Consider the following 26,617-nt stretch of genomic DNA (forward strand, 5'->3'; position numbering starts at 1 on the left):
TCGCCACAACCAGTTGAAGGAAAGAATCTGAGCGGTCGGCCAATTGGTGACTCTGCCGGTGTGCCAAGTGCAGCTGCTATCCGAACGATGCCATTCCCAACTCTCAACATTTTTGGGCCTCACCTCATCCACAGCTCGGGAACATCCGGAGTACGGGGGTTATGTCTAGACGGGTCTATAACAAGCGAAGAAAACGTCAGACAAACTACTCGAACATTCCGAATCAGCTCCGGCCCCTCGGTGTGTGTCTGTGCAATACGAGTAGGAATTCACTCTACGAACGCGACCCACTGAAACTGTGTCATGATGGATGAGCCTGGCAACACAGACATACCATCCGGGTATATAAAGGGGCGCGATTCCTCAAGAGATTCGATCATCATCGATCACACATCCTCAAGTCCTCACTCACCAACATCCATCTCGCCAACACAACTCTATCAATCGCCCAACATGGTCCTTACCAAGTACAAGGCCGCAGCGGTATGTCAAAGCAAGAATGCCTCAGTCGACTATCTATCCTGACGCCAAAATAGGTTACTTCTGAGCCCTGCTGGTTCGATCTCGAGGGAGGCGTTCGCAAGACGATCGACTTCATCAACGAAGCGGGTCAGGCCGGCTGCAAGCTCGTTGCCTTTCCCGAAGTATGGATCCCCGGCTATCCATACTGGATGTGGAAGGTCACCTACCAGCAGTCGCTGCCTATGCTGAAGAAGTACCGCGAGAACGCGATGGCCGTTGACTCGGACGAGTTCCGTCGTATCAGAAGGGCTGCTAGGGACAACCAGATGTATGTGTTATCCGGTCACCAGCCCCAACCTCGATGATTGAGTGCTAACACAGCACTTGCACAGTTATGTCTCGCTCGGCTTCGCCGAAATTGACCACGCCACCCTTTACCTGGCGCAAGCTCTGATCGATCCCACTGGCGAGGTCATCAACCACCGCCGCAAGATCAAGCCCACCCATGTCGAGAAGCTCGTCTACGGCGACGGCGCGGGTGACACGTTCATGTCGGTCACCCCGACCGAGCTCGGTCGCCTCGGTCAGCTTAATTGCTGGGAGAACATGAACCCCTTCCTCAAGTCGCTCAACGTCTCGATGGGCGAACAGATCCACATCGCCGCGTGGCCCATCTATCCCGGCAAGGAGACGCTCAAGTACCCCGACCCTGCGACCAACGTGGCCGACCCGGCGTCCGACCTCGTGACGCCTGCCTATGCCATTGAGACGGGTACCTGGACGCTGGCGCCCTTCCAGCGGTTGAGTGTGGAGGGCCTCAAGAAGAACACGCCCGAGGGAGTCGAACCCGAGACGGACCCGTCGACGTATAACGGCCATGCGCGCATTTACAGGCCGGACGGCACTCTTGTCGTCAAGCCAGACAAGGACTTTGACGGACTGTTGTTTGTCGATGTACGTTTCATTCACTCCATTCGGTTGTTTTTTTTTTGGAGGCAAAAAGAGATACTAACATTAATATTGTACAGATCGACCTCAACGAGTGCCACTTGACCAAGGCGCTGGCCGACTTTGCTGGACACTACATGCGGCCGGACCTGATTCGTCTCTTGGTTGACACCAGCCGCAAGGAGCTCGTCACCGAGGTGGACCGCAATGGCGGCATTGTGCAATACACGACGCGGGAGCGCTTGGGGTTGAACACGCCGCTTGAGAATGATAAGGAGGGAAAGAAGTGAGGGAGGACTATCGGTTGGGCGTCGCGGGGCTTGAATGCGGCTCGCTTGGATCAGGCCTGAAGAAAAGATTGTGCGCGGGTCGCTCATCTTTTCAAAAGTTTGGCTAGATACCGTCTAGGTAGACTTCTTCATTAATCTCCACTCCATTTCTCTATATCAAATAAATTACCACCATATCTTCTCTTTTTTCCCGTGAATGTCTGTGCAATGTGTAGGAAATAAACATGTAGAGATGAGGGAGCAGCGAAAAGCATCGTTAACCTTATTTCCGGGAGCAGTGTATTGAACTAGGTAAGTTGATGATGAAGGTGCCCCTGAAAAGAAAAGAATACCGTCGTAGTGAACGAAGTAAACAATCACTGGGCGGTCAGTCGTCTTATTACCCCTGTCTCCTTGTCTTATCTTATCGTACATACCCCTTTTGTCCTATCATTCAGACCTAGCCGTCAGCCGTTAATAGATATGTGCTTGTCTTGTCCAGGTACTGAAAGTAACTGAAGCGCTTATGAAGGAAGGGATCTAAGAACCAAGAAGAAAACCGCAACGACCGGGGAAAAATACCTACCAAATAATGAACCGCCACAGGCCCAATTCACACAGTACCTATCCAACCGTTCAATGTAAAGTCTCCAAAAAAAAAAAAAAAAAAAAAGACAAGTAAATATCAACAGAAAACCCCATAAATACACAACCAGGACATGATTCTTGTACAAGAAATAACGACACATATTCGTTTTCCTTCCTCCTATTGACATATACTCGAATCCCGATCTCTTCTTTCCTTCTTTCGTTCTTTTCTTTTCTTTCTTTCTTTCTTTCTTTCTTTCTTTCCTTCCATTCTTTCTTTTTTTGTTTCTTTCTTCCCAACGCCCCATCCCTCACTCGAACCATTTAGATCGAAAAAACTACCAATTAACCCACACAACCTCAGGTAATACCCCCCTCATAATCTCCCAGTGTCCCAGTGCGCTTTCCGTCTGCCACTTTTCCAACACGGCCGTTTCGTTTTTCCTTAGGATACCCAGCTTTTGCGCCTCTTGTACATTTCCATGGACAGCTCTGAGGAGATCGTCGTCTGTCACCTCAAACTTGGGGAGTAGGAAGGCTTCGCGGCTGGGACTGTTGAGGATGTCGCGGGGGGTTGGGTTCCTGAAAGAAATTCCCTGAGTGGGAGTAGAAGCCTTGGTGCAGAAAAAGACCATGTTGGTAAAGTCGCGGCCGTTGTGGGCGGCGGCTTGGGCTTCGTCGCGAGGGTGTTCGCGGAAGATGCGGCAGGATGAACCAGAACCGAAAACGGAGCGGATGGTGTTGGTGATGAGGAGGGGTGGGGGGTGGGAGAAGTCGCCTGCGTAGTTCTGGTTATGATGTTAGTTGTGGTTATAGAAAGAGAAAGAGGAGGAGAGGGGTGACGTACGATGGCGATGACGCCGTTTGGCTTGAGAAGGGAGTGCAAGTTTTGGAGGAATTCATAAGTGAAGAGAGCGACAGGCTCAGCGCCGCCGGTGAAGACGTCGTGGATGATGTAGTCATATTGACCGACACCTTGAGTTTCGTTGACGAGACGGTCGGTGTAGCTTACGGCGTCTTCGATGACGGCGGTGTGGTTGGACGGAAGCTGGAAGTACTTGGAGGCGAACTCGTGGACGACAGGGTCGATTTCGACAACGGTGGTGTTGATGCCGTGGGCGACGAGAGCGGCGGGGGTGGTGCCGATGCCGAGGCCGCTGGAATATATTAGTGGCTATCTTGAGACGATAAGATGGGGAAGGACTCACATCACGAGGGCCTTGGCTTCGTTGTCAGGAACTGGATTAGGCACTTCGACCAACCTCACGGCCTCCAACATGGCAAAGACACCATAGATAGGCTCAGCAACCTGGTTCCCCTTGAACCGAGGAGTGTCCTTGAACTTGACCCACTCGCCACCAAGCAGACTGTGGTCACACCTCAATACCCGGAACCCATCATTCAGACTGTCCACTACTGAAATATATCCCGTGATTGAGTCTCGGCGGTCCAGCACATGCCATCCCTCCTTCTCCAGCCCGCTGTTCAACCTAGAAAGCGCCATAGGCGAGGCCAGATGCGGGTTCAAAAGCGTAGTGTGCAACAACGCAGGCACCCCCAACAACAAGAACTTGGACGGCGCAATGGTCGTGTAGGAAGCAGCCAACAAGCCCTCCAGTCCGATCCTGGTCATGTAAAAGTTCTTGCCGATGTTCTGCACAATGAAGTCCCCGCTCAACTTCTCTGCCGCTTTGAAGAAGCCGAACGAGCCCAGACCAGGCACCGCCTCAGCAATGGCCTTGGGCAGCGGTCCAAAGTCGGCATACTCCAGATTCGTCGCGACGCAGGCCGAGGAGATGGTGATCAGAGGGAACAGCGTCAACAGCTCTGTGACCAACGGGCCATAGTAAGCGCCCATGTACCCACTGGCCTTGAAAAGGAGGTATTGAACAGGTGGGATGTACATGGCGATCAGAGGGAGAAGCTCGACAGGCTCAATGGGTAAAGCGCGATCCAAGAAGATGTTGGAGGCCCAGCCGGTGAAGCAGCCGGCCATGACCAGCTTGGAATGCCATATCGCCGCGGGGATGGAACCGTAGACGGGTGAGAGAACGAGCTGGGAGACGTTGGAGGCGATGGCGATGAGGGCGAGCAGGATGAAGGTGTGGGTGTAGATGGCGAACTGACCGGCCCAGTAGCCCTTTTGGGAGCGGGCCTTTTTGGCGAGGTCTTTGAGTTCCTGCTCGTAGGCTTCTTTGGATTTGGTGAGGAGGTCAGGGGCGGATGTTGCTGTTGTTTTTGGTTCTGATTCTTCGGGGGTGGTGGTGGTGGCCTTGGAGGCTTTGCCCCTTTTTGTTGCTTTGGGGGGCATGATGTGGGATGTCAGATCTCAAAGGTCATAAATGAATGAGAAAAAGTGAAGTCATGAATTGAACGAAGCACTCATGGTGATAAAGACACCTCAGGAGAATTGATGAAGCAGCCAGCTGCAATGTGGTCTCAAGAATCCCGGTCTCGTCGTCTTGGTGGTGGTTGCATCGCGTTTCATGAGAAGGACCAAAGTGGAAATGAGCTCTTCTCAATCGCGAAGAGGAGGGGTAGCTTCCGAACAAGTGGATCCCAATGGCCCTATGGCCGGGGTTTGGAGCGCTCCTACAGGTCACTGGGCGCTGTCAGCAAGCGACAGGCCCACAATATTGCGCTAAAGCGGTCACTAAGGTGTAACAACCGGGGGGTACCTAGAGGTGGCTCCACAGCAAGCTGGAGAAATGTTGGGCGATAGCGTCATTGTTGCCCGTCGAATTGACACGTGAAACTCAACTGAACTTGTCTGCCCATGGAAACTTCGATTCCAAAGCCAGCGTATCCGATGCTTTCCATGATGCCGAGAAGTCTTGGTCTCTCAACATTTTATTGGAGTTTACCAACTTAAGTCTGTCCTCCTCCCGCTTTCTTTTCCCTCTCGAATTGTCGACAGTACAACCACCAACGAACAAACGAGCACCTCTCCCCCAGATCATCGCCAAATCATCGCCAACATGCCTCTCGTCGCCCTAGGTGTCGCCGACCTGTTCAACTTTGTTGACTACAGCAAGACAAGCCTCGCCAGTATGCGACTCCGCCACCATTCACATGTCATTTCCCGTTCTCGATCCATCCTGCTAACCACATTGCGCCAGTCTCTGCTGCTGCCATTGCCTTTAACCCCACCTTCTGGAAGTGAGTATTGTGTGCCCTCGACCTGATCGCGACATCGGCTAACCCCTCCCTAGCATTGTTGCCCGCAGAGGTTCGTCCGCGCAAATCCCACCAGCTCAACGACCCAACGCTCGATAACAAGACCTCCTAACACATCTCCACAGAATACCGCACCAAGTTCCTCACGCGCGCTTTCGGCGGCAATGCCCAGGTAGCCTGCTACTTCCTGGCCGTCACCATCTTCGGCCTCGGTCTTGTCCGCGACTTCCTCTACGAACGCGCTCTCCGTGACCAGCCCTCCCACCCGCTTCTCGAGGGCACCTATGTCAAATACGCCGCCTATGCCCTCCTTGCCCTCGGCAACCTCCTCGTCATCACCTCTACACTGCGTCTGGGTATCACGGGAACCTTCCTTGGTGACTACTTTGGCATTCTGATGGATGGCATTGTCACCGGCTTCCCCTTCAACGTCACCAGCGCTCCCATGTACTACGGCTCCACCATGAGCTTCCTCGGCACCGCTCTCTTGTACGGCAAGCCCGCCGGTCTTCTTTTGACCGCCTGGGTTCTCTTCGTCTACATCATCGCTATCCAATTCGAGAACCCCTTCACTGCCGAGATCTATGCCAAGCGCGACCGCGAGAGGGCCAAGGCTGCCGGTACTGGCAAGAAGGAGCTTTAAATCCGATGACAAAAACAATTTTGCAAACGAAGGCGGTCCCTGAGCTGTTGATTCAGTCTCGGGGATCACCGTGCCCAACAGAAAGGTTGGGCTTATGGGCATGACGTACGTCCTCCTCTCCCCCATCATGGCAAACACCAGCTGACCCAACATGTGTCACAGGAAAATTGTACATCGCCGGGTTACGTACGCGCACAGTCAGTGTGATGGTGACAGTCACAGGTCTGGTGCCTAGTGTAGCCTCCGCTCTCAACGAACGGCATATGGTGATTGTTATACTGGTGCGTGAAAGAAAGCACCGGACGAACAATGTTAAAAACCTGCCAAGATATCAAAGAGAAGGGGTGATGATGATGAAGATGTGCAAGAAACAGGTGCGTCCGGTGCGTTGGCCATCAACTGGTTCTAATGGAGACCTATATTGGTGTGGAAAAGATATTTGAACATACTACAAAGATGGATATACACTTAGGCAATATGATACTGCTTGGCTCAATATGAGTCTGGCCTTCCCTTCTCTATTTCTTGTTTCTTCTGTTTGCGGCAGCAATGCTGGATGACGATGGTCGCCTGGGAGAGAAGCAGTCATGTTCTGACGACGAAATGACCACGCCCCACTAATGCTTTGTGGCCTGGATGGGTATGTATAAAAGGCCCACGATCTACCACATAATGATCCCCTAACTCCATCACCTGGGCTACCTGGCCAGGCAACTTGACTGAAGATCTTGCGACAAGGGCCATTCAATTTTACCAAGTTCCCAAAATAATCCAAAAGCAGTCCAAACCCCCACAAAACCTAGGTCACGGCACCCAACCCATCAAGACGCTCTTTCTCCACGATTGATATCCTTGTGTACGAATAGAGCCGGCCAACATGTGGCTGTGACACCGCCTTCTCATCATCCCATATATACGCACCAAAAGCACCCACAATATACGACGCCGACAACGCTTCTGGCTCTATTGAAAGTGAGGAGGCCAAACCTCACTAGCAAAATGCGGGTCTGGACTTCCGCCTTGGCCATTCCAACACTTCTTCAGGCGATGAACTACCTAGGGCATAATAGTATATAAATCCAGCCCTAAGTTATTTACTTTGTTTACTACCTGTCCTCAGATAACTCAACCCGCTATGTCTCTCAACAGTCAGCCTGCTCCGCCTGACATCCCATACATGACTCACTGCACTAACACCAATAGCTTCTTCAGGAGCGAGAGTAGCGCTACCGTCTAGATCGCAATGCCCGCCGGCAATGTACCGGTCACTGAGTCCCTACGGACTTTACAGTGTCTAGTGGGATCAAAATATGCTGTTTCCCACATCACAGCATCGTCGCACTAATCTTAAAGACCTATCGAGCCATACCATACCGAGCCGAGCCGAGCCGAGCCGTGACCGCCAACTTGTGCTCTACTTTGTTGCTCTTGGTATTCCTCGAGAAGAATAGGTCATACTCGGGACGATGACCATCTCCGCCCCGAGTACATTTACGATTCGAATCTCGATGTCTAGTAGGACCCCTCCGAACCCTCTCGCACCAGCAAACCCGAGCCCTATATACAACTCAGAGCTGCTTGCTTCCGATGGGTAACCATCCCTATTTCCAGGCAGGTACGAACAAGCCATTGTAGTGGCGCGATCTCGACCCGGCCCATACAATTCCAATTCACCCCATCACATACGAGACGGGAAGAGGTGTGGTGTCGTTGGTGTAGGGCTGGAGAAGATCAGCCTGATCAGGAGTCGGCCGTGATTAGCAGACATGATGAAGTTTCGGGACTTTGGGTGGCGAGGAAGATGTAGGGAGTGGTATTTTAGAGATAGTTGAGGAGGATGGTATAGTGGAGGAGTATGGTTTGGAGCGTTTACATGGAGCTGACGGGAAAGGAGCGAACGGTAAAGGCGAGCGAGAAAAGAGCGAACGAACCCCCTTTTTTATTTTGACTTGGAGTCTACGAGGACTGCATATGAGCATGTGATAGCTGTGGTGATTGCACAATTTTTCACCACCGGGTGAGCGATGAGCGCAGGAAGATTTTGGGTGTGGGGATGGTTTTGGCTGCTCGATTCTGTTTAATGCTATGGCAAGCCATCGCAAGAAGATACGCAGCAATGGGAACAGAATGAGGGGGAGAAAATGCATGGTAGGAGGAAGAGACAAAGGCGTACCAGACCACGACAACCTATTCCACATCCGAAGACACATGCTGGAATGCAGCTTTCAAAGATGATAACTCCAGCAGCTAGGTACCTCTAGTCATTGCACCCAAAGCACATATTATCTCAGGTACCCTGTCCATCACTCCTGCTGAAATTGAAGCTTCTAGGAAGTTTGTAAACTGTCGGGAGCATTGTACGAGGATTCCATTGCCAAAGTCGATGATAACGTACTCTTCGGCGGCCGCACGCGATCTGGTGTTGGCGTTGAAAACCATGCAGCCGTTGGTGTCGCGCGTCATATCTTTGATGTTGGCGGTTTTGCCTGTATTACTACGGCCAAGCCTTCACCCTCGTAGTAACAATTAAAGCAGGCGCCTTGGTTGACGGATTTTCCGCCTGAGACACATTCGGCGAAAAACCCATTATTGTTGAGCGTAAGGCATTTGATGCAAGGGCCGCGTGGTGGTAAGGAGGGATCCTTTGGCTGGACATGTTGAGCTTTTGGTTGTCCAACAAGTCGGATGGCCCTGGATGATTTCGTCCGCACCTTGAGGTTTGTTGCGGTCGTCTTTATTTTTGCGGCCATCTTTCGCTCTCCGGCACCCAGGCATGGGCGTCAGTTGAGATCTCAGACATTGGCACCAAGAAGAAGTCAACGGTCACACTGCCAGAGAGAGCGCGATCGGTATACGTGGTGAAGCGAGACGGAACCGTGACAGTTCGTCCCAAAGACTTGTCCAAGTTCATGGACTCATGAGCGGTAATGAAGCACTGCATAAAGTCTTTCGTCTCCTCCAGCGACCCGGCACCGAACCCTCTCGGACCACACGAACGCGTTGTCAGTGAAGCCGACATAGGCCAAGGTCTGACCCGGAACCTTCCGTCTGTTTACAAAGCTTGTCTCGTTCTTTCCCATTGGGCATAGCGAGTTCCTGTGTCTCTCGGTGGACAAAGGTGAAGACTGAAGTAGTCATTCGCCGCCGGCTGCTCTGGGATTTCTGAGAGTTCTCTATGGACGGACGGTGTCAAGGTTGTGAAAGCCGGGCTATCTCCTTTCTGATCCACCTGGCCTTTGTCGACCACTGGCATTCTGAGATCTGCGTTGACTTTGATTCTTGATCTGAGTGGCCAATATTTTCCGTTGTTCTTCCTTTGAAGATCCAATAGGTGCGCTGGCCAGGTCGGTCATAAAACCACGTCTCTCTTCCTCCTCCCATTCATACTTGATGATGGCATCTATGTCGGAACTGGTGGTGGCACCCTCGGACTCTTTCTCTAGCTGCCTCGACCGTAAGGATAGTATCGTCGGTAATATCCTTAAAAACGCAGTCGACAAACATCGGTCCATAGATGGGTAAATGTTTGATAATGGCCTGTCCGACCTCGCTGTCCTCAAAGCCCGCTTGATGCATAGAATAATGGCGTATAAGGGAGGAGTGTGCGTGACCGATCCGAACAGCGCTCCTTTGAACCTGGCCACCCAGATTGCCCTGTGAAGCCCGGCGTGTCTGGTGAAATCCATCTGCATCTCCAGGATATTTTCCGATCCTGGGGATACAAATGGTGGTACCTCCACCCAGAGGTACAGGCGGCCATCGTGGATGGCGGGAAAATCGCGCTGGCGAACACAGGCGAGATAATGCGAGAGACGCAAGTCCTTATTGTCAACCGCGGCATAACGACCCCGCTGACGCTCCCGAATGGCACCATGTCCTATCCCTCGGCAGAGATACCGCCAATGAAGGTTTGGTCCGTCCATTTGGGCCACAAAGCCCGTGAAAATGAGGTCGCTACGTATACCGACAGCCTACTAAAGGACGTCACAGTCGACCCCTCAGACTACGAAATCGATGAATTGGCCATGCCAAAGGTGTCCGAGGAGGACAAGACCCTGGCATTGAACATGACTCTAGTTCGTTTGATGCAATTCCTGGCACAGGATATTCACGGTCACTCGATGCTCATGGAAGACTCTGCGATCTGCGAGCAGGTGCCTAGTACCAACCAGGAGGTTCTGCGGGACGTCACGAACCTGGCCGCGAACCGCACGGGACAGTATAATAATCGTCAACACACCGAGGGGGGACTGCCATCCAGGAGTAGCGATTGAACTCATGCGACATCGCGACCTTTGCAGCTTCGTATGCTAGAAGCGTCCGCAAGTTCTCATTGCGAACATGCTCGATTCCAATCTCCGACTGGAGAGAGTGCTTCTAACCGCAGAGCTTGGTAATAAGCGTGTGTCGACGGATGCAGGAAACACTATAGGTCCGGTAGAGGCGTCGTCGGTATTGCGGTGTTTCCGACTTGACCCCGTCGCGATTTTCCCATTTCGCCGCTTAATAAAGATCGATAGGGCCTGGAAGATTCGGAATCAGTCGTCAATCTGAGTATTTCATTGCTTCGGCGTGCTGGGCTCTGAGTCCCGGCTGTCCTCGAAGGCTCATTGTCGATATCACTACTATCATCATTATTTTTATCATCCTCATCCTTCTCCGTTGCGATGGTTACGACCCGTCAAAGTACTCGGCCTTCATCCAAGCGAGCAGCAAACACCACAAAGCCGGATTCCGCTGTTAAGAAATCAACACGGCGCTCACCAAAGACCAAAGACGAGATCCCTGATTCTGCCTCTCCTCCCCCTCAGCAAGAGCGATACTGTGGCCTAGGCCGCAGTTGTTGACGAGCCCTCTGAAAGGGGATCAATTAATTGGTTGAGAATCCTCTCGGCCTCTTCACGGGAAGCCCTTGCCGGTGTTGCATTTCTTATCTCCTTGACTCTCGCAGGAAGGACCATCGTTTGGTGCTCTATTTCATAGACCATGTCAATGTACCTTCCTAGCTCGGGTGGCGGTTGAGCTATGGGCCATACGCTCAAGGAAAGGGTTGTTCTCGCGGAGAACACGATGGAACCTAACTGTCACACGCATTAATGGCGGGGGCGGCGACCTCACCAGCCTCGGGCTCGGGGGTGATGGTGTATCGATGGCTTGGGATGAAGAGATTATTTGGCAGGGAGACAAGATGAAACGACAGATAAATTTCCCTGAGAGATCCTCTGATATGATTGAAGAGACGCGTCGAATCCGTGGCAATTCTCGGGACTTCAGATGAGTACGGGGGCATTGCCATCGTTTTTGGAGATCTTGCGATAGCCCTTGGTCTGCCAGTCGCCAGCCCTCATGTGTTGAGCGCGCGGCAAGGCAGCAACGCTAGTCGGGAGGCCGTCATCCTCCAGACGGCGGCGCATGAGCGTTAGGAAACTCTCTCGCCGACCGCCATGCAGCGGGAGCACCAGGCAAAAGTAGCGCCGCGAATGGGCGCCTTGGTGAACTTGCGGTTCCCACCGCCACCACCGCCCGGAGTCTGGGGAGCCGGAGAGACCGGAGGGGCCACAGCAGGTTCAGGAACAGCAGCGGCCGGGGGAGCAACCGCGGGCACCATCACCGCGCGGCCGGCTTTTCGGCTTCCGCAATATCACCCGGACTTGCGCTATCCCGCCCAGTCCATTTTCTGACCCCCTATTGAACCAACTATACCACACCCACAGCCACTAAAGAAAAGAAAAATCACCAGCAGATCTCTGCTCGGGGGTCGATGGAACCTCGGGGAACCAGTCGATGATTTTGTGGAGCAGCGATGCGGCGAGTTCCAACCGACACAATGTCTGCTGCTACTGCCGGCGGTGACGAGGGTAACAGCTGCTTCAACGCTGGTAATTTCCATTTTTAAAAACCTATCAGCCACTTGTGTCGAGGCAGTGGTGATGGCGACGACAACGCTCGTGGCGGTCGCGCTGATCATAGCGGTCACAACGACAGGTATGGTCAAACACACCCCAAGCAGGCCCAACATCCGTCCAAGGGACCTCACTTCTTCTCGCGTTCAGCCGCCCATAGAGCTTTGTTGTGGGTAGCAACGGTCGGGTCTCTGCGAATGTTCTTCTTGCCATCGACGGGGTACTTCATCCTGTGGATCCCCCTCCTTGATCGCTGGGTAGTGACATTGTGTCGGCGGATGGCCGCGAAAACGTCTTGGCCGACCACATCTTGGCCATCATCGTCATCACCGTCTTGGCCATCTTCGAAAATATCAATCTCTTCGTTGCCATCCATCGAGTTCTTCGACCAGCTGGGAGATATGATCCCTTTGGCAAAAATCAGTCTTGTTTTCTGGCGCCGTTGTTCCAAGCGTCGTGAGAGCATAAGCCCTCGTATGTGACAGAGGTGCCCCATTTGCTGTTGGCAAGCGCGGGCCTCGTTTCGGAGTAGGACGTCGATAAAAGGTTACAGGGAATCTTAACCTATGGGATAGGAGGTTGTCGATGTCTGAGTCCTGGGTGTCGGACTCTGTAACCGGATCGTGGACGATGCAATCCGTGCTGCGTCGCTGATGGCGGTTCGTTGGGGGTATAAAGGGGACGGTGTGGATTGGTTGAACTAGCTAACTAACGGTTGCTCACCATTTGATCAGGTCAGTAACGGTGGTATTTGAGATGGGATGTACTCAAAGAAGATAAGTACGCACCTTTAAGAGCCATAGAGTGCTGCACTGCAAACAGTTGGATCAGTTGATGCCATGGTGTTTGTGGATGTAGTTATCTTTGGGCCAAGGGTCAAGGTTCTCGGTCTTGACTGTTGTCTTCTCCCCCGGAGTGGAGTTTTGATAGCCTTCTTGTTGGCCCTCCTCTCGAGATCCTTCCTTTTGCGCTCCCCCGCTTGCTCGGGGGTTTTTGCTGCCCTCTTGTTGGCCCTCCACTGGCGCTCGGGCGATCCTTTCTCAACCGTTCTTCTCTCTCTTCGGGAGTTTCAGCAGCTTTCGTTCCGGCCTTCCGTTGGACAGCTGGAGGCGGCTCGATGTATTGTGCCAGGTATCGGCTTGTGGTGGTGCTTACGGGTGGAAGACAAGGAGTTGGCGATTGCGAGCGCGACGCTCTTCTTTGTGCGCGCGATGTAAAAGTGTTGCTTGCGACGGGGGGCGGCCCCGGCTGCGAGGGGTGGCGGGCTTATCACGCCAAAACCGGAGCATTCCACTGGTGGTAGTGGTGCGAGCGAGTTGTAAGAGTTCATATGCTACAGATGAAGGATGCCGGAGTTTGACGAACTCTATCAACCATGTCTTGGATGTTTCTTGCTCGCGTAGACTGGTAACAGCAAGCGCTCAGTTCCGTTACGTACACTTCGTTCTGTACGTTTTCTGCACTTGTACTTCATTGGCATTCTGTTTGGATTGGGCGGCTTCAACCGTTCGTTTCTCTGCTCGGCTCGAGTCAAGGGTTGAAATTGGCGGCGTGCCCCTTTCTGGGACTAGACTCAAACCCCAAACCACCATTCACTCGCGTCTCGTGCTCCTTCCTCACGCGTCAGTATCTCACCGCTTTTGAACCTTCCATCATTTCCGTCTGAAGTTTCTGCCTGAATTTTTGTCGAGCGTTGCCCCTCCTCAACTTTTCTTTCTCCGACTTGCTTCCTTGACTGATTATTCTTGCTCCAACAACCAAAAAAAAAAAAAAAAAAAAAAAAAAAAAAAGACTTGCCTCTCGAGTGATCATAACCCAGTCACTACACGCCAAACTTCGATACGCACACATCTTACGATCACTCTCTATATGTAAGTTCCTAATGAAACTGTAGTGCTCACTGCAAAATTCGAGTTTGCTCTTGATCGACCACTAATCTATCATCATTGCAGACCAAACCCAAAACATGTCGCATGTGCAAAATCGCGATCACAGCGAGCAGCCCACTGAGCAAGTCGCTCATTCTTCTTCTTCCAATTCAGCTGCTGGTTCAGAAGCTGTTCCCGCTCGCTCTGCTGGCGATCAAATGGATCGTAATTTCCCAGAGAAAGTCACTCTGTTCACTGCCGATAAAAGTCTTTCCGAGCAAGTCGCTCCGCCCACTCCTGAGGATGCGGTCCAATCGAGAACCAATCACCCAGTTCAGAACAGCGAGATACAAAATGCTGTCGAGGTTGAGGAAGTCGTCCTCCCTTCAATTGAGTCACCCACGGAGAACCTTCCGAACGACAATGACTACGCTACGGACCCTGCGGGTTTAAGCGAGTCTGAATTGCGCAGGAGGGCAGTCGCTTGGATGGAGCGGACATACCATCACCTGCCAAACGGTTCAGTTGTGCAACCCCCGAGTTACTTCCAGCGCACTCGATCCAGTCCCGCTGGTAGACCGGCAATCTGGATCAAAGATTTCGTTTGGGGTCATATCAGACCGCGACGGCTGACTAATGATCGCCTCGCTGATATGCCCCTGGAGAGAAGGGAGAGCTGGGCTCGAATGCAAAGAAGGGAGTGGGAGGAGATTGAGGAAGAGAAGGGAGAGACTCAAGAAGAGGGTGGTTGATCACACGCAGAACCGGTATAACAATGTGCAAATTTTTGTCAAGCGTCGGCGGATCTTATCCTCTGGAACGCCTGCGGCCGATGCGCGAGCTGGACGGCCATGATCTTGCACTAGCGGCAAGCACCACGCGGACGGACTACCCAAGGGTCAGATGCGACAACGAGAAGAAGGAAACAACGGAGACTCACAGGGGTCCTGCTAGCAGCAGACACGGTCAAAGGCAAGGTTGCACTCCTCGAGGTCGCCATAGATCATTGGCATGATGCGGTGGAGAGTGCGGACACAGAGGTTGCACCACACGTAGTCGCGGGGAGGGCGATAGTCCGACATCGCGCTCTCCTTCTGCTAAAGGAGTCCAGGGTGCTGTCGAGGTTGAGGAAGTCGTCGTCCTCCCCTCAATTGAGTCACCCACGGAGAACTCCCAGCTCTGTTGGAAACCATGGGTGTGGATTTCTGACGTGGAATGGTTGGAGGAAGCAATGACACGGCAGTGGATGCGGGCGGCTTGTAACTGTACAAGGGTCCAACAGGTCAGCAGTACCGAGGAGTTGCTGGATGTGCAACAACTGGACAATTTGGGGCGTGCCCTGAACGACGGCATGATCAACCATCTGTACCAATACGACACAGAACTCCGAATGCCTGATTTCGAACAACCACCAGGAGATCTGGTGTCAGGGGATGCCACTGCTTTCTGCGACCTCGCCCAGTGGGGATCTGGACCAACCGTCCAGATGTCCATTGAAGGATGGGAAGATGTGGAAACGGACAGGTCCGAGCACGGAAGTCTTCTGGAAGATCCCACTTTCGTTCCTAACGACTTGTCGGAGGGCGAACCTGAGCCAACAGAGAAGGAATCCGCTCCCAAGGCCAAAACCCCACAAACTCCCAAGAAGAGGAAATCTGCTCCGGCTATCGCCACACCTTCACGACTCGATGCTGTTACCAAGCGCGAACAGTCCAAGGGCAAAGGCAAAGGCAAACCTGGCACATGAGGGTTTGTCGCGGCGCCGATGCGCTGCCGGCTGTGTTCGAGGGGACATAGGCTAGAATCAAATTGACTTTTGTTTTCGCCTCCATTGTGATGTGTTTTGTTGTCGTTGCGTGCTCCCATAGACGCAGTCTCATGTAGGGAGCAGGGAGGCTCTTCTACAGTGGGGTGCAAAGAAGCATCTTGCGGCTTCTAGAACCCAGAGTCCATAATCACTGGAAGCTCCGAGTAGAAAGCCTTATTGTTTCGGTAGGTGGCCTTGGCGTGATCAACCTCAGTGTAGAATGCGGCGAGTTCCTGCTCTACCTCTTCAAAGAGCTCTTGCGCAGCTCCTCCATGTCGGCGGGCCAGCACGCCCAGCTCGGCGTTGAGCCTTTTGCTGGCGATGCGTCAGTTGATAATGTTCCCACCCTCGACGTCAGTTGGCCGCACTTCAACGACTCCAGGGCCACGACGCCCGCTGCTCGTTTTTGATCGCACCTCCTGAGAAGGTCGCGGTGCCTTTGATAGACCACTTTCCGCCTCTCTGCGCCGTCACGACGTCTTGGATTACGTCGGCTGGGGACTTTGGGGTTTTGGGGTTGGAGTCAGGCTCCATGGCTTTGCCCTTGCTCCCGCGGGCCGTCTTTGCTTGCTTCAGGAACACCTGTTCAATGTTCGGAAGGGGCACCAGGTTGCGAAACATAAAGTGAGCATAATCTGGGCTTGCTCGTTCGTTTCCCCGATAGCCACTCTCCCTACCGGTCCCGCTTCCCGCTGTGCGGTGATAAGCTGGGAGTTCATCATGTTATGTTTAACGTCTTGGTTACCTACTGGTGGCCATTGTGTAGGTTAGTTCCACGCTGGTACGGCGCGCTGGGAGGTTGACAGCAGCTCCCCACCAACCCGACATTTTCTAAGCCCTTTTCTTGGCCATCATCGAGGCCCGACAGCGTTTGATTTCTCAACGTCCCCAGCAGGAGTCCTTCAAGCTGTCGAATCCAGGATGCATACGACCAACCAAAACAGCCGCACTTCTTCGTTTCCAGCATCTCGTGACGCGATCAACCTCAACACCCCCCCTACACCCAACCGTAAGACCCCCATCCCTATCCAATCGCTCACCAACCCTCCCTACCCAACTTTTATCGCTCCAAGTGGCTCTAGCGTTGAAGTCATCAACTCATCAATGAAGGCATGTAGGATCCGAAAAGGCTTTTCAATATTGTGTTCTTGCTTCATATGGTCGGCCCACGCGCCCTGGGTTTCAAAGGCATCGTCGCAATCGGGCTTCATTCAAATGTCGACGAGTATCTCTTCGACCCAGCGTTTATTTTCCTCATTCGCTGGCAACGAGGATAATAGAGCTTTGGGGACCCCTTTCTCAGTTGTCTCTTCCTCATTGTCTTATTCCAGACGTGCTGGATGGGGTTGAGATCCGGGCTGTGAGTGGGACGCACTGCTGTACACCAGATGCTGTGGCTCTCTGGCCAGTCCTTGGTTACCATCAAAGTGTGAATCCTGGCGTTACCTTGGAGAAAAAGGTTCCTGAGCAATAATAACTCCCACACCAAACCAGCGACGCGTCCCAACTCCTTCCAAGACGTTTCAATTTTTGGTTCATTTTTCGATTGATCTGGACAATATGTTGCAAAGGGCCAAGAGCCTCTCTAAAATAGAGGGGGGTTACGAGGAGAATGGGGGATATGCCATATACTCCCTCGGCGTCCTGTTCGCCCCCCTTCGTCTCTATTTTCAAAACCGCTGCGGCCGCCGCATTTCTATCCGCTTCTCCTGCTGCGTGGTGTGTCTGTAAGGGGGGCTGCAAACATCCCGTCCAACCCATCTTTCAAACCCCTTCTTGCCTTCTCCCCTCTCTCTCCTATTCCTCCCTCAGCCCAACACAATCATAAGCATCCCAATCACCGACGACCCCTGTCGTTTCTTTTCTTCGCTCTCCAATCACTATCGCGACTGCGAAGAAGGAAGACGAGAAACGACATAACCATGACCAATTTCGCGGACGGCACGACGGCCGACACGTCTGTCATGCTTCTCGCGAAGTTCGGCACCCAGCTTTGGGCGCTCATCAAGGTTGCGGGCACCGGAAAATGGATCAATCTACGGTTCCAGCAACTCTTTCCCAGCCTCACTGTCATCACCAGCACGAAGAGATCACCCAGATGACGGACGACGAGCGTCAAATCGCCTTAAATCTTACATTCATTGGCCTCCTGCAATTCTTATCTTACGACGTCCATGCATGGGCGTTAATGTTCGAGGACGACGCGGTTAGACGACAGACCGCGATCCAGGGGTCCCGCCTATTGGAGGGCCTCCACGCTATGGAGAGGCAGAGGGGGAACCGTGAGATGCGTGCCCGGGTATTCGATGAGGTATTGCGTGGCGACGAGGAAGCCACATTAGAAGTTAGTACCGTCAACAAGTTGATTCAACTCAACTACGATGGCGGGCTCTCTTACATGCTCATGCACCTCACTGTTGACGCCCATCTCATGCCGCCAAGCGACCGTGTCAACATAGTCTATTGGGCTCTCGGGGAGTCAGGTTTGTTCGCATGGACAGTCAGGAAGTGTGCCGTAATCAAACACAAGCGGATCAGCGTCCTCGCTTGAAACATCCTTCCTTGACTGTTTTACTGAGTGTCCGAACCCCCCTTACAAGCAACTCCCCGTCAGGAATGCAGTTGGTAAAGGGGTGGCGCCTAGAGACTAGGGATTTTAAAAGCGCACTGCTAGCGATCTCTTCGCGAACGCGGGACCGGGTCTCCTCCTAGGACGACCCGCTATCACTCGTTAACTGTGCGATCCGCTCAATCATGTTCGACGCCTCCGACAGATACTTTGCGGTCTGGGCGTCATCCTCGTAAAATAACGGGAACGAGGCGGTATCAACGTGTGAGTTGGTGATGGTCGGTTTTTCCCAACGACTTCCCAGGTCTTTCATCAAGTCCATGAGCGACCTGTAATCCAAGCGAGGGGACGGATCGCCAGAAAGGGAGAGAGGCAACCGCGCGATGCGGACCAAAGTCTTCGCGTCCCGCACCCTGGGCCGCCACTACGGCCCTGGGTGCTGGGGGGGAGCGGCAGCATTAGCGGGGGCAGCGTTGGCGGGGGCGAGGTCCCTGGCGAGGGCTACCTCTAGTATACGAGGCTGCCAAACTACCAGCTGCCAGGGCTGCTCTTCCTGTTCCTTTTGCTGTTGTTGCTGTTGTTGCTGCTGCTGTTGCTGCCGCTGCTCCTGCTGGTGGCGGGCTAGCGCCTCACCGAGTTCTTCGGGGCGGTGGGGGATATACTCGCGTAGCAAGCGCCTGTTTCTGGTGAGCGAGGAACAGAGAGGACCGAGAGGACAAGGTAAACTGGAAGGAGACGAGAAGAGAAAGGAAGAACAAAAATGAATCGGAATATAAAGTAAACTTACAGAAGCGGCCAACCCGGCTAGACGAAGATCATGTTCCAGGAGAACACGATGACCCAAACGAAGGCTAAGAGGAGCTTGTCACAGGGTGTCGTCGATGGGGATGTGGGAGCAGGAGCAAGGATACTTTGCTGGTTTCACTTCTCAGAAAGGGAAGTGGAGGCCTATGGCATGATAATTATCGTGTACTATTTGTTTTATTTTGCTGATCTAGACAATGGTATCGCGGGGTGATGAGGAGGCTACCACGTTGGGCGTCGGCACCATCAATAAGCTGGTTCAGCTTGACTACGATGGCGATTTTGGTGATTCATGCCCCCCTGCTCCAACTACCACCCCTCAAGGACCTGAGACCGGTCCACGGGAGCTTGTTGGTTGCCCAGCGGGAAAGGTACATCAATTTGCTGTAGCCGTATGGGTTCTGTTGGCCATTGCGGTTTATATCCTTGCTATCGGCGTCGTACTCCGTCCCGACCATCTTGTAGAATTGGTCCTTCTGGCTGGCGAGCTGACCCAGATCAGAGCCAATGTGTGGGGAGTCGTGACGGCTGCTATCGCATGCTAGAATCGTGACATTTGCTGAGGAGTATAGCTGTGGCACTCTTTCTTTCTTTGGCTAATCTGTGGGAGCGAAGATACGGCGTGAAGGAACGATGAGAACGGAGTGTCTGCGACGGGAACCGGCGAAGAGGCGATTCGGGTTTTGGGTGCACGGCTGGGCGAAGTCTGGAAAAAGCGGGATTGTTAGCTTGACTTAGACAAACAGTTAATCATATGCAAACCAAATAAACTCTATTGGCAATACTGGTCATCTCGTGGACTTGTGCAAACGCGTGGAAATGGAGAGTGTCCATGAAAGGTGGAAGGGCGAACTTGGCGCGGGGCAGGCCACCCGACTCTGCAGTGGGAGGAGTGGGGACACGACGACACGGGCTCCTACATCGCGACTTCCAACTTTCTGGTCGCCAATTGTTTTGGGATTTGAGTCTCTAGCAGAAATTGGATAGAAAAATGATGTCAAATGTGAAAAGAGAATCCCTTAATCACTTTTTCACTGCATTTTCTGGTCGCTTCGAAACCGAGACCCTCATTATGTGTACTTCGACGATTTGTTCGGAGACAGCATCTGTCTCTGGCCTCGGGAGACCTTTACGTACACGGGCCTCAATACCCACAACTCCTTGCTTGAGAAGGCCGTTTATGCATAGGTCATGCAAGCAGTTCTGCAGTTATGCACACCTACAGAAAACCGCAACAACCATCTCGGTTACCAATCAGGAACCCAACGGCGTTCATCGTGTTCAACGGACAATATTGACGGACGAAGTAAGTGAAGCCTCGTGATCGGATGATTTGTCCTTGTGCGCCCCCAAAACCGTCTTCTTTTGGAACAGACTCAGAGTCTGTTTTGGGCTGGTTCGCTAGTGTTGGGAGTTGGCTTGTCGGGGATAACTAGGTTCGCAGAAGCTGGCGGCACTGCCATCGTTCATGAAGATCTCGCGAGAGCCCTTGGTCTGCCAGTCGCCAGCCTTCATGTATTGGGCGCGCGGCCAGGCAGCAACGCTGGTCGGGAGGCCGCCATCCACCAGACGTCGGCGCATAAGTGTCAGGAAACTCGCAGCGGCACGGGAGAGGAGCCTCATCCCCAGCTGGAAATTCTCTACGGAAATCGCAGATGTCGCAGTAATAGATGCTAATAGGTGGTCACTATCGCCAGGAGTTCTTCAGGATCTGAGTCGGTTTCGTGGGTGATTGGGTTTTCTGGGGTGAAAGTGGCAGCGGTTCCTGAGATCCTTCTCACTGTCCTCGTCGTGGGCGCCGAGCAGGATCAGGGCGTTACCGGCGTAAGACTGAGGGGAGACGGCATTGGCCAGGGGCGGCAGAGATCGTCGTGCATAGCGATGACCGAGTGCAGCACGTCGGCGACCGCGGCATCCTCAGGCGCCGCGGAGAGAGCGAGAGGAGCGAGAACCGGGCCAGCGGGAGGGTCGAGGGAGCTGACGGCCCAAGGGGCCACCCAGTCCGGGGTGATGTTCCGGAAGCTCAGAAGGCTCCCGAGGGAAGATGCTCAGGCGCTCACAAAGAGCGTGATGCTTTGGCGCAACATGGTAGCGTCTGGTCCCGACAAAAGATCTCCACGTACTAGATAGAGGTAGCGAGATACAAAGCAGACAGGATCTAGAACAGAGAATCCAACAGCAAAAAAAAAAGGGGGAACAAAAGTGGCAAAAAAAGGGTGAAGACAGCGACTTGCCCCGGTTTCGAACGCGGTAGCGGTAGGTAGGGTGGCCGGCTGCCCCCCCGGTGGGGGCGACACTACTACCGCTGCGCCATAAGACCCCTCGGGCTCGTCCGCCCCATCTTCTGTTGAGGCCTCGGTGTTGGAATTGGGTGCTGTCGAAGTACTACATATACCCCCTGTAGGGGTTTGGTCCATCGGCTGTGCTGACGGTATTTGGAGATCGAGACTGAGACGCGACTTGGGATGAAAAGATAGGTGAGGGGCGGAGATATATCCCAATGGAAGGCACAGAAGGTATCAACAGCTGTAAGTTGCCCTTGGGCTTGGAGTGAGTGCCCTTCATACCATCATTACCTCTAAGAGAAGAAAAATCTCCCCACACACATGGCACTTCTTAGCGGAGCGCTCGGCAATGGAGGCGGATGGGGAAAAGTCTGAGACTTTTAGCGAGTATGTTGGAGACGGTTTGCTATTTGGCGAGCTTGGGACTGTCGGGCTACGGAGAGCTTCGTAGTGGTCGGTGTATTCGTCCGCCGTTGCCCGCCCGCTATTGGAACTGTAGATCCATTCAATACCCGTATCGACCCTGGTGTCGTCGTTATCGTAGAGGTTGAGTAACCCAATACCTCTACTCATTAGGCAACCAAGTTCCAGGTCTTGCTGATGGTCTTCGCACCATAGTTGTAGGATACACGCCAACTGGTCGATACTGTAGTTGTTGTCTAATGGCCTGGCGTTCTTATCGGCATTTATGGTGAATGTGCGTTCTCCATCAGCCATCTCGGCACCCTGGGCGATAGCATGGAGTTCCTCGATGGTAGGAGCTTTTATGCCGAATAGTTCGGCGACAGCAGGCAGCGGGCCAGAGAGGAAAGAGAGCGATCCGATCCCGAGATCTCTGCAACACAACCTCAAGCAACGCCAAAAGCTCAACCAAGTCGTGGTTCACCCAGCCTAGCCTCGACGTTACTATCATAGGCCGACCAAGAGGGAGATCATCATAGCGTCTCCCGACCCACTGTCACTAATAGGGGCATGACTACCCCCTTACGTCTCCCCAATAGGGCGACCACATATCCCTCACCGGACATCCCGCCGATGCTCATATATCAAATCGAACTTGGTCATCACCGTTGACGGGACGAGATCATGCGAATTACTGCACACCATCTTCAAGAAATGTATCGATTCGACTACGGATCTATCATAGCACGCCCACATCATGCGTGCCATTGAGAACGCGGATGTGTCCACCCTCCCTCTGTATGCTGTGGCCGTCAGACGCGGTAATCTGGCGTCCCCCGGCGCAACCGATGCAAAGAAACAACATAATCATAGTCCATGAGAGTGTTCATTGTGCTACCATGTACATCGCCCTCCATCGCTGCGCCACGCAACCAACCAGCAAGGACTATAACGCTTTTCCAAGCGCATTGAACAGAATGGTGTAAATTTTCGGCGGCTATCACACTGACGATTGGATCTGTATTTTTCAGGCCTTTTCTGCAGCCGCGAGTATGTCCACTATGCTGAGGCGCAGTCCCCGCTCCCCACCCCCTCGATCTCGGTGGCGGCCCCCGCTGACGAGATGCGCGGGCAACCGGCTGCCCGGGAGGAGCTGATTGACGCGGATCGGGACTTGGGACGTCCTGGGCTTGAATTTATGCGCCAACAATGGCGAATAGCACGCCTCACGACAACTGGCGCCCATGTGGCCGGTCCGTTGCGGTTCTCCTTGTCCGTTGGAACTCTCTTCTGTGGAGCCAATCGAGCTGCCTAGGCCTGAGTCTTTATTTCTAGAAGGGATGGCACGCTTTATGAGAGCAACCGGCTTTCATGTGGCTGTTGCGTTGCTGTTCTCATTGTCGGTTGTAACTCTCTTCCAGAGAGACAAGAGATCAGCGTAACCTGAATCCTCGCTCCTCTTCGGAACTTATCTTCTTCCCGAAGTTTGGTGAGCTCTCTAGAGTGTATTGTGGCAAGTAATCTATGTTTTTGTCTGGAATGGTTGCCTAAGAGATGGCAATAGCTTCTTAATAGTGGTCTGGCTATTGGATGAGGTGCCATGTGGTGTTTTGGGAAGCACTTGCGGCGACCTATGCCAACAATTCCCTCCCTAACTCGCCCAGCCACGTCCGCCCCCTGGCCTGCTTGGGTCACAGCGTTGCCCTGGCTCAAGCGTTCGCCAACGTCAACCCCATCAGCTTGGATAACGCCTGCCGCTTGATCGCCTCGAACACCTGCCAGGCGCGCGGTAAGTCCCCTCTTCCTTCCGCCTCTCTCCCTTCTCCCATTCTCTAACACCTCGCAGGTACATGCTGGAGGTCCCCCGCGGCATGCGCAACTATCGGAACGCCCTGTAGGCCATGGCTGCCGAAGTTGTATCCCTTGTCCCCGTCGGCACCCCCTTGTCTGCTGGCAACCTGCAACGCCTGCGCCAGTGTGCGTCGACCTTCTTGACCGCGATGCAGGCGCGGTTGGTTGCTGACGACCTCCCTATGACTCTGCCCGGTATGCTTCGTGCGAATGGTCTCGGTTGCGCCCTGGCGCCGGGACCAATCCGGGAGAGCTTCGAAGGACCAACACACGAACAAGTTCTGCTCTGCAACGTCAATACATGGCAAGCGCGTATATACGCTGGCAGCGTGTTGGCGTTCTCGGCCACACTCTATAGTAGCGTGGCAGAGGGCAAGCTGAGCCCGGCAGCCTACCATAGACCGCACACAGGCTCGAGAGTCGTGCCTCTCGACAAGTTGCCCAGCGGGCTAACCTTTCTCGGGCTACCGAACAAAACTTAGCCATTGGTCCACATCTTTTACCAAGTTTTCCAGCGTAAACGCTTTTGAGCTGGACGCCAACGCCAACGCCCAATGTTGCACGAGAATCCGGATTTGGCTCTGTCTGGAACGTTTCGACCATTCTACATTCTCCACCGCGATATCTCGCCAAACAATATCAACACGACGGACCAGAAAAGCACCATACCTTCAAAGGCCAACTGATCGACTACGATACGCCTGCCAAGGTTCGGGATGCCGCCTGACGACGCCGAAACAATAACCCAGAAACGAAGCTACATGCCTTTTTCCTGGTCATGAGAAAGAGCAGGAGGTTACATTGAGGACAAATGACAGTAGGGATCAGTACTCACGGTTAGGGGCTTGGTCAAAACTGGACAGCGGAGATAGAAACATACTAGGCATGCAGCGCTTGGGATTCAGAGGTAGCTATCCCGACCTTCGGATGAAATTCGATTCGGGAAAGGATCGTCCATACTATTTCCATCAGTATCCAAAGGAGAAAAAGTTTCATCCAGATAGGAAAATTTTCTGTCCAAGGGATATCAGATGGCGTCTCGAGAAGATATCTCGCTATCAAAATTGATAGTTAATTCCTCACTCCTTATTCTCAAACCGATTTGGTCGGTTGACTCTGGAGGTGTCTTACCAAAACCTACAAGCAATTTTTTTTGGGTTGGGTTGATTACATTTGAGGATCCAGATTGTTAGAAGAAAAAAACATGACTGCGAGAGCGGAGCGCAAAGACTGGCACAAACTGATACCAATAACCATAGCGTACACCCTTTGCGTGCTCTCAGCGGTCACCCAAGGCATCTTCAGTCTCAATCGCTTGAGCGCCCTACGACAATACTGATGCCGTATTCGTTTTGTTGCACTTGTAAAGAGTATCCCAACACTCTTTGTCCTTTGCTGGTTGGTCCGGACATGGCTTGTCCATGCTAGGTTGATCCGCGGTTGGGTCGCTGTGTTGTTGACGACTGTGGCTCACTTGCTCCATTGCCCGATGCTGTTGGATTGGATGTTGCATATTTTGCAGTGGATTTGGGCCGGTTCATTCGCCGCATGATACGCAAAGGCTTGAATGCAGTAGAGGCATGGTGAATGTTGCTGTTGGGGTTCGTGGATGGGTTGTTGGGCGGCGAGCTGGAAGCCCGAGGTCGACTTGCTTCATACTTACCTACAAATCAAAGGACGTATTCCTTGCCCTGTCCAGTCTATGACCCTAGATACGTAACTATTTCCCCAGTATGTCCTCTCAGTTCCAGATGTTGAAGTCGTCGTTGCCCTCCGGGCATAAGGTTCGAGGGGGGCATGATCATCAAGACCACAACGGCACACATGAGTATGTCGGATCAAGTCCGAGGATTATAAAGAATTGATCGGCGGTCACGACGACTGGAGTAGCAGCGAATGTCAATTTGAAAAGGACTGTTCATTGCTTGCTGTCGATACGAGAGTTGAACTTGCTCTTCAAGGAATTCACCCTTGCGCGGCTGCCGTTGCGCCTATTCAATGGGGATCTCGACGCAAATTCTCCCCAACGGAATTTGTCAGTGTATGTGCTTTCAGTGTGATGGGGCGATTGTCGGCGAGCTGTGTCCATTCAGGTGTCGATAACCTTGATGGGGACATGTTTGATCGTGCTCCCGCTGAGCGGGACGGGGCGTGCAGTCATCCTCATGTTGGGATCCGTTTCCCGAACAGGCAGCTCACGCGTTCGGGCTGCAGGATGTTGCGGTTTATGTAGTGGTGCGACTAGAGCAGGTGAATTTAGGGATGAGGCGGGTAAGAAAGGGCGGCAGAGATATCCTTGAACGGCCTGGTGGTCTTGCGGTGGTCTGTTGGCAATGGTGGGATCTTGGGGACACTCTCTCGCCACTCCTTGAGCGAAGGATTCGGGAGTTGATCTCGCCACGTATACTAAAAGTCGTGTTTCGTGTAAATCTGGGTCTTGAGGATTTGAGGCATATGGCTGGTTGCCTTTCACCTGGATGGCGGGAATGAAACTGGGCAGTACCGGTACGGGATGTTGCTGAAGGACGCGCAGAGGAATCGCTGTAGCTCAGGAGAGGCCGAGTAGATCAACAAGGACTTGTTGGCGACTGTTGATGGAGCAGGAGTGAATACTGGCGGTCATGTGCCTGGCAGTGTACGGGTCAGGACTTGAAATTACCGTTCCTTCCTTTTTAGGTTTGCAACTCTGGAAGGCACCCTTCACTGACGGTAACTTGTTGACCGCCTTGAGTTTTGCCTGGAATCTTCCTTCACCTTCTCCTCGTCACCAAGGTAAACTTTTCCTGCCACTTGATCGCGTCCGGAAATCTTTCCCACCCCTCTTTCTCTTCTCCTCACTACAACAATGTTCACCACTTTTTGCAGCGAACTCAGCAGAATCGCCGATATTCTTTATATCCTTCGGTATCAGCGCCTTCTTGGCTTTCAGTTTGCCGTCTTTGTCGTGGTCAGCTTCACGCAACCCTTCTCTTTGTTGATCAGCATCTGGTATTACCTATTGGATCTCCAAGGTACGACAAGCATCTCCCAAGATCTAGTTC

At 53.0% G+C, this 26,617-nt stretch overlaps 16 protein-coding genes across 16 annotated transcripts; 8 read left to right on the forward strand and 8 right to left on the reverse strand.

Annotated features, from left to right (window-relative positions):
• Positions 1 to 430: 430 nt before the first annotated feature.
• On the forward strand, positions 431 to 1,700 carry NEUTE1DRAFT_87009 (cyanide hydratase; the record flags this gene model as incomplete). The annotated part of the gene is made up of 4 exons (XM_009855707.1): positions 431 to 483; positions 537 to 790; positions 855 to 1,416; positions 1,491 to 1,700. 4 exons carry the CDS (start codon positions 454 to 456, stop codon positions 1,698 to 1,700), a joined length of 1,056 nt encoding a protein of 351 aa, XP_009854009.1.
• An 831-nt stretch (positions 1,701 to 2,531) lies between these two features.
• Positions 2,532 to 4,461, reverse strand: NEUTE1DRAFT_68327 (uncharacterized protein; the record flags this gene model as incomplete). The annotated part of the gene is made up of 3 exons (XM_009855708.1): positions 2,532 to 3,055; positions 3,115 to 3,424; positions 3,476 to 4,461. 3 exons carry the CDS (start codon positions 4,261 to 4,263, stop codon positions 2,606 to 2,608), a joined length of 1,548 nt encoding a protein of 515 aa, XP_009854010.1.
• A 736-nt stretch (positions 4,462 to 5,197) lies between these two features.
• Positions 5,198 to 6,609, forward strand: NEUTE1DRAFT_124377 (methylene-fatty-acyl-phospholipid synthase; the record flags this gene model as incomplete). Its single annotated transcript, XM_009855709.1, has 5 exons — positions 5,198 to 5,315; positions 5,387 to 5,426; positions 5,480 to 5,496; positions 5,570 to 6,192; positions 6,250 to 6,609. The coding sequence occupies 4 exons, from the start codon at positions 5,246 to 5,248 to the stop codon at positions 6,085 to 6,087; spliced, it is 645 nt and encodes a 214-aa protein (XP_009854011.1).
• A 277-nt stretch (positions 6,610 to 6,886) lies between these two features.
• Positions 6,887 to 7,855, reverse strand: NEUTE1DRAFT_112573 (uncharacterized protein; the record flags this gene model as incomplete). Its single annotated transcript, XM_009855710.1, has 5 exons — positions 6,887 to 7,050; positions 7,080 to 7,143; positions 7,274 to 7,363; positions 7,583 to 7,644; positions 7,774 to 7,855. The coding sequence occupies 5 exons, from the start codon at positions 7,853 to 7,855 to the stop codon at positions 6,887 to 6,889; spliced, it is 462 nt and encodes a 153-aa protein (XP_009854012.1).
• Positions 7,856 to 9,480: 1,625 nt separating this feature from the next.
• On the forward strand, positions 9,481 to 10,361 carry NEUTE1DRAFT_112574 (uncharacterized protein; the record flags this gene model as incomplete). The annotated part of the gene is made up of 2 exons (XM_009855711.1): positions 9,481 to 9,541; positions 9,682 to 10,361. 2 exons carry the CDS (start codon positions 9,481 to 9,483, stop codon positions 10,359 to 10,361), a joined length of 741 nt encoding a protein of 246 aa, XP_009854013.1.
• Positions 10,362 to 11,357: 996 nt separating this feature from the next.
• On the reverse strand, positions 11,358 to 11,695 carry NEUTE1DRAFT_140355 (uncharacterized protein; the record flags this gene model as incomplete). Its single annotated transcript, XM_009855712.1, has 2 exons — positions 11,358 to 11,463; positions 11,547 to 11,695. The coding sequence occupies 2 exons, from the start codon at positions 11,693 to 11,695 to the stop codon at positions 11,358 to 11,360; spliced, it is 255 nt and encodes an 84-aa protein (XP_009854014.1).
• Positions 11,696 to 12,120: 425 nt separating this feature from the next.
• NEUTE1DRAFT_140356 (uncharacterized protein) lies at positions 12,121 to 13,320 on the reverse strand (the record flags this gene model as incomplete). Its single annotated transcript, XM_009855713.1, has 2 exons — positions 12,121 to 12,398; positions 13,146 to 13,320. 2 exons carry the CDS (start codon positions 13,318 to 13,320, stop codon positions 12,121 to 12,123), a joined length of 453 nt encoding a protein of 150 aa, XP_009854015.1.
• Positions 13,321 to 13,956: 636 nt separating this feature from the next.
• On the forward strand, positions 13,957 to 14,610 carry NEUTE1DRAFT_140357 (uncharacterized protein; the record flags this gene model as incomplete). The annotated part of the gene is made up of 1 exon (XM_009855714.1): positions 13,957 to 14,610. The coding sequence occupies one exon, from the start codon at positions 13,957 to 13,959 to the stop codon at positions 14,608 to 14,610; it is 654 nt and encodes a 217-aa protein (XP_009854016.1).
• Positions 14,611 to 14,665: 55 nt separating this feature from the next.
• On the reverse strand, positions 14,666 to 14,940 carry NEUTE1DRAFT_140358 (uncharacterized protein; the record flags this gene model as incomplete). The annotated part of the gene is made up of 2 exons (XM_009855715.1): positions 14,666 to 14,746; positions 14,821 to 14,940. 2 exons carry the CDS (start codon positions 14,938 to 14,940, stop codon positions 14,666 to 14,668), a joined length of 201 nt encoding a protein of 66 aa, XP_009854017.1.
• Positions 14,941 to 15,049: 109 nt separating this feature from the next.
• Positions 15,050 to 15,605, forward strand: NEUTE1DRAFT_140359 (uncharacterized protein; the record flags this gene model as incomplete). The annotated part of the gene is made up of 2 exons (XM_009855716.1): positions 15,050 to 15,055; positions 15,141 to 15,605. 2 exons carry the CDS (start codon positions 15,050 to 15,052, stop codon positions 15,603 to 15,605), a joined length of 471 nt encoding a protein of 156 aa, XP_009854018.1.
• Positions 15,606 to 15,793: 188 nt separating this feature from the next.
• On the reverse strand, positions 15,794 to 16,493 carry NEUTE1DRAFT_112577 (uncharacterized protein; the record flags this gene model as incomplete). The annotated part of the gene is made up of 3 exons (XM_009855717.1): positions 15,794 to 15,980; positions 16,057 to 16,372; positions 16,415 to 16,493. The coding sequence occupies 3 exons, from the start codon at positions 16,491 to 16,493 to the stop codon at positions 15,794 to 15,796; spliced, it is 582 nt and encodes a 193-aa protein (XP_009854019.1).
• Positions 16,494 to 17,225: 732 nt separating this feature from the next.
• NEUTE1DRAFT_103505 (uncharacterized protein) lies at positions 17,226 to 18,216 on the forward strand (the record flags this gene model as incomplete). The annotated part of the gene is made up of 4 exons (XM_009855718.1): positions 17,226 to 17,384; positions 17,657 to 17,734; positions 17,764 to 17,947; positions 17,999 to 18,216. 4 exons carry the CDS (start codon positions 17,226 to 17,228, stop codon positions 18,214 to 18,216), a joined length of 639 nt encoding a protein of 212 aa, XP_009854020.1.
• Positions 18,217 to 18,373: 157 nt separating this feature from the next.
• NEUTE1DRAFT_48682 (uncharacterized protein) lies at positions 18,374 to 18,589 on the reverse strand (the record flags this gene model as incomplete). Its single annotated transcript, XM_009855521.1, has 1 exon — positions 18,374 to 18,589. A coding segment is annotated over one exon (216 nt), but the record flags the coding sequence as incomplete, so codon positions are not given.
• Positions 18,590 to 20,439: 1,850 nt separating this feature from the next.
• Positions 20,440 to 22,040, reverse strand: NEUTE1DRAFT_112579 (uncharacterized protein; the record flags this gene model as incomplete). The annotated part of the gene is made up of 4 exons (XM_009855719.1): positions 20,440 to 20,678; positions 20,820 to 20,868; positions 21,099 to 21,497; positions 21,645 to 22,040. 4 exons carry the CDS (start codon positions 22,038 to 22,040, stop codon positions 20,440 to 20,442), a joined length of 1,083 nt encoding a protein of 360 aa, XP_009854021.1.
• A 442-nt stretch (positions 22,041 to 22,482) lies between these two features.
• On the forward strand, positions 22,483 to 23,040 carry NEUTE1DRAFT_140364 (uncharacterized protein; the record flags this gene model as incomplete). The annotated part of the gene is made up of 2 exons (XM_009855720.1): positions 22,483 to 22,597; positions 22,757 to 23,040. The coding sequence occupies 2 exons, from the start codon at positions 22,483 to 22,485 to the stop codon at positions 23,038 to 23,040; spliced, it is 399 nt and encodes a 132-aa protein (XP_009854022.1).
• Positions 23,041 to 23,626: 586 nt separating this feature from the next.
• Positions 23,627 to 24,058, forward strand: NEUTE1DRAFT_140365 (uncharacterized protein; the record flags this gene model as incomplete). The annotated part of the gene is made up of 1 exon (XM_009855721.1): positions 23,627 to 24,058. One exon carries the CDS (start codon positions 23,627 to 23,629, stop codon positions 24,056 to 24,058), a length of 432 nt encoding a protein of 143 aa, XP_009854023.1.
• Positions 24,059 to 26,617: the final 2,559 nt, after the last annotated feature.

The sequence above is a fragment of the Neurospora tetrasperma genome (genome assembly GCF_000213175.1).
Source record: "Neurospora tetrasperma FGSC 2508 unplaced genomic scaffold NEUTE1scaffold_6, whole genome shotgun sequence".
Classification (NCBI taxonomy): Eukaryota; Fungi; Ascomycota; class Sordariomycetes; order Sordariales; family Sordariaceae; genus Neurospora; species Neurospora tetrasperma.